Source organism: Amblyomma mixtum, chromosome 9 (assembly GCF_055824585.1).
Source record: "Amblyomma mixtum isolate Tamu chromosome 9, ASM5582458v1, whole genome shotgun sequence".
Lineage (NCBI taxonomy): Eukaryota > Metazoa > Arthropoda > Arachnida > Ixodida > Ixodidae > Amblyomma > Amblyomma mixtum.
In genome coordinates this window covers 8,510,844-8,518,472 of record NC_143020.1, presented here as the reverse complement: position 1 = coordinate 8,518,472, position 7,629 = coordinate 8,510,844, and the positions used below count along the sequence as shown (strand labels likewise).

General features: G+C 55.6%; 1 protein-coding gene across 1 annotated transcript; it reads right to left on the bottom strand.

Moving 5' to 3' along the window:
• Positions 1–1,656: 1,656 nt before the first annotated feature.
• On the bottom strand, positions 1,657–7,197 carry LOC149328231 (uncharacterized). The gene is made up of 2 exons (XM_089559580.1): positions 5,542–7,197; positions 1,657–1,729 (listed from the first exon to the last, which is right to left on the bottom strand). The coding sequence occupies exon 1, from the start codon at positions 6,701–6,703 to the stop codon at positions 5,546–5,548; it is 1,158 nt and encodes a 385-aa protein (XP_089415706.1). The 5' UTR covers positions 6,704–7,197; the 3' UTR covers positions 1,657–1,729; positions 5,542–5,545.
• Positions 7,198–7,629: the final 432 nt, after the last annotated feature.

The following is a 7,629-nucleotide window of genomic DNA, read 5'->3' as shown; positions in this document are numbered from 1 at the left end:
CCCATGATTAAGGTAGGTAGCAAAAGCAGAAAGACACTACGGTAAACCCTTTACCCCCCCCCCCCCCCCCCTTGATCCCTATGACATGCGTGCGGAAAGAGGAACTGAAATCGGTAGCGGTCGTGCTTACAATCCTGTGCATGAAATGTGTTTAATGGGAACTAGAGCTAGCTCAGCGCAAGGAGGTGAGCGAAAACACGCGCTTCATCGGGACAACCTTCAGTCTGCAGCTCGCCTATCCAGTTACTACACCGCCGCCGCGGTGGCTCAGCGGTTACGGTGCTCGGCTGCTGACCCGAAAGACGCGGGTTCGATCCCGGCCGCGGCGGCTGGAATTTCTTTGGAGGAGAAATTCTAGAGGCCCGTGTACTGTGCGATGTCAGTGCACGTTAAAGAACCCCAGGTGGTCGAAATTTCCGGAGCCCTTCACTACGGCGTCTCTCATAGCCTCAGTCGCTTTGGGACGTTAAACCCCATAAACCAAACCAAACCAGTTACTACACCACTGATTCAAATCAATAAATCCACATTCCTGCGCCTAAAATTATCATAGATGATAGCGCACGTAAAAGACGGCAACAAACGACACGCCAGCGCAGAAATCTGCTTAGAAGTGCCGGTTTCCAGTCCGCACGCTGCCTGGCCGACTACTCCGCGGGAAAAATCCTTGCTGTTTCTGATACTATTCCAGAATTTCCCTGAGCAGCGCCGCCGCACCAGCGGCTCGGTGGAGCAGCGTCGCCGCTGCGGTGCCAGCGTTTAGAATCCTGAGCCAGCAGAATATCATCATCGAAAAACGTAGCGCGAAAAACGAGACACAGAAAAGGTGAAGACAGGACACGAGCGCTAATCATCAATATCATCATGATGGGCACAAACAACGAGACAGACGCGCAGTGCCTCGCCGCACTTACTCACATCCAAATGAACGGAAAAAGACTCGATGTCACGTTAACGACTAACTGCGCGCAAGATAACCGCAGTACTGTCTGGTAGAGGGAAAATGTGAGTAGTGACGAACAGCACACACCCTCATACGTTATGATGAAGCACTACAACGACAGAAGCGAACACGTAAACATGCATTCTGCGCGCGTCGCCGGCGCGACCCGCAGTCCATCCGTCTGCGCGCGCCGATAGATGGCGGCTGGTGTCGAGAGTAGGGGCGCGCCAGCAGCCTGCGTGTGCGGGTATAAGAATCAGGTCTATAAAGCTGAGCTTGCCTCGCTGTCGGTGTATCTGTTCTCGCTTCCGCGAGCGCGGCTTCGGCCGCTTATCTGTTTTTTGAGGAGCGTCCGCTCCGGCGGACGCGGTTGTTGCTGCGACGCGCGTCTTTTCTTTCCTTTTTCTCTTTTCTCTGATCTTTTAACTCTCTTCTATCTGCACGTGGCAGCGGTGGTGGCTTGGCTCGAGCCAGTAGGCAGGCCCGTGCAATTTCTTTTTCATCCTTCTCTCAGTCACAACTACAAGAGAGAGAGAGAGAAAACTTTATTTACAGAGGAATTCGGGGCACGGCCCAGGGTCCCCGCACGACCCCACTGCACTCAAGTGTTTATGTTCCGAAGCTCCATAACACTGGCAGCACGGCCGGTGGCGATGGTCTGCACGGCCGGGTCCTCCGAGCGCAGTAGGGTCTCCCAGTCCTCCCAGGTCTTGAGGTTCTCTAGGTCCCGCGGGGGAGGGTCCGCCGGGCAGAGGGAAATGATGTGGAGGGAAGAGGCGAAGGGTTCTGGGCATAGAGTGCATGCCGGAGTGGGGAAGGAGGGATGATAATGGGCTAGGGTAAGGGGTGAAGGGAGTGTGTGTATCTGTAGTTTGCGCCAGAGTGTTGCGTGTTTGTTATCTAGGGAGGGGTGGGGCGGGGGGTAGAGCTGGCGTAAGGCTCTGTGCGCCTGGGTCAGCTCACTGAATGAGTGCATGCGCTCTTTCGTGAATCCCCGATCAGAGGCCACCTGAGCCCGGTTTAAAGAACCTCGGGCTAAAAGGTTGCCGGCCTCGTTTCCGGGATTCCCGGAGTGCGCGGGCACCCATATCAGCTCCACTTGGAGGGGCGGGGGGGCATCGGGCGAGTCCAGTATGCCAAAAGCAGGGACATGGACTCGGCCTCGAGCAAAATTTAGAATCGCAGTTTTAGAATCGCTTAAAATGTACCGGGCTTCCGTGCGGGTTATAGCAAGGGCAAATGCAGCCTCTGGGGACGTGTCTGGAGGGAGAGGTAGTGTGAGGAGGGCGGATAAAGAGGAGTCCACCACAGCTGCTGTCGCTTCATCACCCGTGCAGGCAGCGTCCACCCACACGGCGTCCGGCTGGGGGCCGTACGCTCGATGGAGTGCCTTCGCACGGGCTCTGCGGCGCTGCTCATTGTGGTACGGGTGCATATTCCTCGGGAGCGGCCTGATGAGGAGCTCTCGGTGAAGGGATCGTGGGATGGCGAGGAGGGTTGGGTCGTTGGCCGGTATTTTGATTCCGAGGGTGTCCAGGATATACCGACCTGAGAAGGTTTGTGTGAGCCTGATGTATTGGGCCTGTCGGTGGGCCTCCACCAGTTCCCCGATCGTATTGTGGAGGCCCAGGCCTAGTAATCTGTCTGTGGGTGTGTTGAGGGGAAGGTGAAGTGCTACCTTGAATGCCTTGCGAATCAAAGCATCCAAAGCGTTTATGTCATGTTTGGATAGGTGTAAGTATGGGGTAGTGTACAGCACGCGGCTGAGGACAAAGGCATGAATGAGGCGACATAGGTCGCGCTCCTTCATGCCTCTATGACGTCCCGAAACCCTGCGGATGAGGTGCGATATCGCGCCTACAACCTGCTTGAGTTTCTTGAGGGTGGTGGTGTTTTTGCCATCATTCTGGATGTGCAGGCCCAATACACGGAGGGTTCCAACCTCAGGTACCGGGTCAACATTCAGTTCTATGGCAATGGGGGAGCGGGGGCAGCGGTGGTTCTTAGGCCGGATGAGGAAGAGTTCGGACTTCTCTGGGGAGCAAGACAGTCCGATGGTCCGTGCGTAATTTTGGGTGAGGGTGGCTGCTTCCTGTAAGGTGTTCTCTATGTCTCCGTCACTGCCGTGAGTGGTCCACAGGGTGATATCGTCGGCATAAAGAGTGTGCTTCAGGTGGGGAATAGTGGCCAATTTTCGGGCGAGGGGGATGAGGGTAATGTTAAAGAGAAAGGGGGAAAGGACGGACCCTTGAGGGGTGCCGATACTCTGAAGAGTGTAGGAGGGGGAAGACAGAGGGCCGAAGTGTATCTCAGCTGTGCGGTCAGTGAGGAATGATTGAATGTAGGCATACGTGCGCACACCCACATTCAAGGGGGATAGAGCAGTCATGATCGCCTGATGTTCAATGCGATCAAAAGCTTTGGAGAGATCCAAAGCTAGGACTGCCTTGGTGTGACCCGGAAGAAGCGGGTCGAAAATGTCGTGTGAGAGTTGCAGCACAGCGTCCTGTGCGGATAGATGGGGGCGAAATCCTACCATGCTATGCGGGTAAAGATTGTTGTCCGCCATGTGACTTGTGAGTCTCGCTAACACAACATGCTCTAGGAGCTTCCCAAGGCATGAGGTTAGCGAAATAGGGCGAAGGTTTTGAAATGTAAGTGGTTTGTTGGGTTTAGGTATGAATATTACCTTCGCGTGGCGCCAGGACTGCGGGAGGTTACCCTCCCTCCAGCACTGGTTGAAGTATTTCGTAATGTGGGTGATCGATTGGTCACCCAGATTACGGAGCATGGAGTTCGTGATTTGGTCTGCACCAGGTGCGGAGTTGGCGCGGAGAGTCAGGAGGGCCGCTCTGACTTCCGTCTCCGTGATGTCGGTGTCGAGTGTTGGATTTGCTTGTCCTGTGTAGTGCGGTAGAGGTATGGGGCCGCCTGGAGATGTGTACATGGTTTGAAGTGTGTCTAGAAGGGTGTCGGGATCGTCAATGTGTTCATGTGTGAGGCGTGTCACGTGGTGCTGTGTTGCTGATTTGGTGCGCGTGGGGTCAATGAGGTGTCGGAGGAGTTGCCATGCGCGTTTGCTGGACAGGTTTCCGGCGATGCCGTCACATATCTGTCCCCAGTTGGATCGGCAGAGCTCCTCAGAGTGCTGTTGGATTTGTGTCTGCAGCGCGGCCGGCCGCTTCTTAAGCGTTCTGTTGTGTTTGTTGCCTTTCCAGCGTTCTAGGATGCTGTGATAAGCCTCCCAGAGGTGGGCTAGGCGTGTGTCAAGGGTAGGTGTTTCGGTTGTAGTTTCAATGTCTCGCGTGTTGTGGTGAACGTCATGCTTGAGTGACTGCACCCATTCGTCGATGTCTGCGATGGGAGTGTCTGGGAGGGCGGTGCGTACAGCGCGAAAGGCATCCCAGTTAATGAGTTTGTGTGTTGTATTTGCGTGACGGGGTGCTTTGTACGGGACAGTGATTTGTATAATGTAATGATCACTGCCCAGTGTATGTTGTGTTCTGTTCCAGGTAACGCCGCGGATACAGCGGCTCAGCGTCAGGTCCGGACTGGTGTCCATGCTGACACTGTTGCCGATCCTCGTAGGCGTCTGAAACGTGTTGTGCACAGTGAGTTGGAGGTTCTGCAAGAGCAGCCAGAGCCTGCGACCTCGATGTGTCGTGGTTGTGTATCCCCAGTCAGTATGCTGACTGTTGAAGTCCCCACCGATGAGTAGGGGATGTTTCCCTGCTAGATGGTGTAGCTTTCGCAGAAGTGATTCTAGCGGGGCCATCGGCAGGGTCGGGGGGTGGTATATGTTTGCTATAAATATAGAAGGAAGTGAATGTGTGTGATGTACAAGTTCTGTGATCACGCAGGGTGTCTCAGACGTGATGTGATGAGTTTTGTAGGTGAGGCTGCGGTGGATGAGTGTGGAGGCCCTGGGTGTGTTAGTGGTATCCGAGTGTGTAGATGTGTAGGAGGGGAGGGTTGCCCGGTGTGCAGTCTCCTGTAGAAGTAGTATGTGGGGCGTGGATGTGATGGTGGGAAGGAGAAGTTGCAGAGGCGCGCGCTTTGCCGGGAAGCCGCGGCAGTTCCAAGTTAAAATGGGTAGATAATTAGTGTTCCCCCCCCCCCCCGCCATATTGAATGGTAGGGGGATTGAGGATGGAAGTAAGACGGGTGTCAATTGGTATGTGTGGCTCAGGATAGGTGGTTTGTGCTTGCGGAGGAAGGATGGGGGGAGTGGAGGGGGTTTGAAGTTGGGTGAAGCGATGGTTAAGATTATGTTCCAAGAGCTCCATCATCTTGGTAAGCATAGCGTCCATGCGCTGCTCAAGTTTTTCGGTGAGGGTGGCGGCAAGGTGATTGAATCTGGCCTCGAGGCGTGCGTCTAGCTCTTTTAGTTTGTGGTCAAATTTGGCTTCGAGTGCTGCTAATTTAGCGTCTATTTCTGAGGGTACGGGAGGGGGTGTGGCGTCTGTGGTGCGTTGTTTCTTTGCGGGAGGGGTGCTCGATGTGTCTGTGGATGATGGGGTCGAGTTAATGACAGCGGGTGCGGGTTTAGGGGGCATGGAGGGGGCGGGGGTGCTTGGGAGGGAGGAAAGGCGGCTTACCTCTTCACGCAAGGCCTTGAGCTCCTGGTCTCTCGGATCTGCCTGGGAGGACTGGGGTGGTGGGGGATGACGAGTAGCCTTGCCAGAAACGCGGTCTGCCCAGGTGAGACGCGTGGCGTTCTTGCTGCCATTCTGCCGGCTTGTAGAAGGCGACCGGGAAGTCATCGAGCTGCGTCTGCTGGCTGTGCCTGGTTGATCGCAGAGGGGAAAGCCGCGATGTATCCGGAGCAGAGAGAGCGTTCTTCGGGGACGCTAGTTTGCGGCCCCGTCCCTTGCAGTTCCCGGTGCCGGTCATATGAGGGCCGCCGCAGAGAATGCAGCTGAGGGTGCATGAGGGCACATCTTCCTTTGGGTGGGACTGCCCGCAGCGGGGGCACTTATGAGACCTTGGATGGACGCACACATCCGCCCGGTGACCTGGGACGCGGCAGTTCGTGCAGGCGTCTATATGCCCCCGGTACGGTGTGCATCTGTGGAGGGCTCCTCCATAAAGAACTGCGCGTGGGACAGGTCCAGCCCGGAAAGTTAAGATGGAACGCGTGGAGCCCATTCGGCGGGCGTCCACGATGAGGGCGTCTGGCTTGCCGGTGAGCAGGTCTTGCAGGAGCTCTGACGGGGTCTCATTCCAATAGGCATTGGAGATGACTCCGCGTACTGCTCCGTCCGGCGGGGCTATGTAAGGTGCTACGGCGAATTCCTTGCCTTGGTGTGTGATGGTGTTCACCCCAACCAGAGCGAGCGCGTCATCCTTTAGGGGCGTGCTTACGGTGCAGGTGTTGTTGACCGGGTGTAGTACCCTGATTTGGGTACGCGCTGGCTCCTTAAGCTGGGACGCCGCTTGGAGGATGGTCTCTCGTAGTTGTCGGGGTGGAAGCAGGTCCAGCTGCAGCCCGCCTCCTGATCTAAAAACGATCTTGTAATCTGCAGCAGGAAGCGGTGGCTGCTGCCGCGAACGCTGCGCAGCTGTGCGCGTTGCTTGCAGGTGCGCTGACTTTTCAAGGCATGGAGACTTGGGGGTACCGGTAGCAGAGGCTGCGCCCTCCTGGCGTCGGGTTGTTGAAAGGACGTCCTTGGAGCGGGCAGGCACACGAAGAATGTGCGTCCAGTCCCTTGGGTCGTAGTCGTTGGGGTTAAGAACCTCTCCCTGCACCTGCACCTCCATGATGGCGTTGGTGGCGGAAGCGTCCGTCGGAGTAGGCCTAGCTCCCAGCGGAGCGAGGCCTCGCTCAGGCGGAGAGGTCACAGAGAAGAAAGGGCCGTGGGTGCCCGAAAAATGGCGTAGGCGGGCCAAAAATTGATGGCGTGCAGCGCTCACATTCGCAGATCCGTGGGTGGTGAAATTTTGGCTGATGATGCTGGCGATTGGCGAATTCCGCTGTCTTTGTGCGGAGCCGATGTGGGGTGCGTCTACAACTACAACAACAACAGCTCTCCGGGCACTTACGAGGCGGCCAGGTGTTGGGATGCCGCCTAGAAGCAGGGCTGATTTGAACGAGAAGCGAAAGCTTCAGCGTGCCACAGAGACCGATGAAGAGCGGGATGAACGTCAACCAAGGAAAGCCATGTATTACCAAGCCTAGCCATCAATATGCTTCGCATCTGACTAGGCTTAACCTTAGCTAAGCCTCAGCCATTTTTATTAATGCTTCTCGGATTTCTAGCTCACGTCCAACGCCGCGGACGCCGACGACCACACCGGCTTTTCTGCGACACGGGCTGTGTCGCGTTAATAAAAAAATTGAGGGGGCACTTTGACTGCCTAAAGTGCGTAGAGGCGAAAGTGTTCTCCGCACCACTTTCGCTGCTTCTGTGGCGTCTCATATAATTGAGTACCAATTACTAAGTGATGACCAATCACTAATTCATGGTTAATTACCGATTAATTCCTGAATACTAATTAACTGCTAATTAATGACGCTTAAGCGTCGCCTTTAGGAGTGGAACGCGACAGCGTGCTGTAGCGCTGCCAAGGAGTTCACTGAACGCCACCACCCGTTCGGCGCGATGCCTTGCCCTTTGAACGCAACGCTTTTTGAGGAAAGGAAATGGCGCAGTAATTCTCTTTCATCTCGGTGGACACCTGAACCG

Bases quoted from the DNA above. Each gene is read 5' to 3' on its own strand.
- LOC149328231 (XM_089559580.1), bottom strand. From the start codon at position 6,703: ATGGAGGTGCAGGTGCAGGGAGAGGTTCTTAACCCCAACGACTACGAC.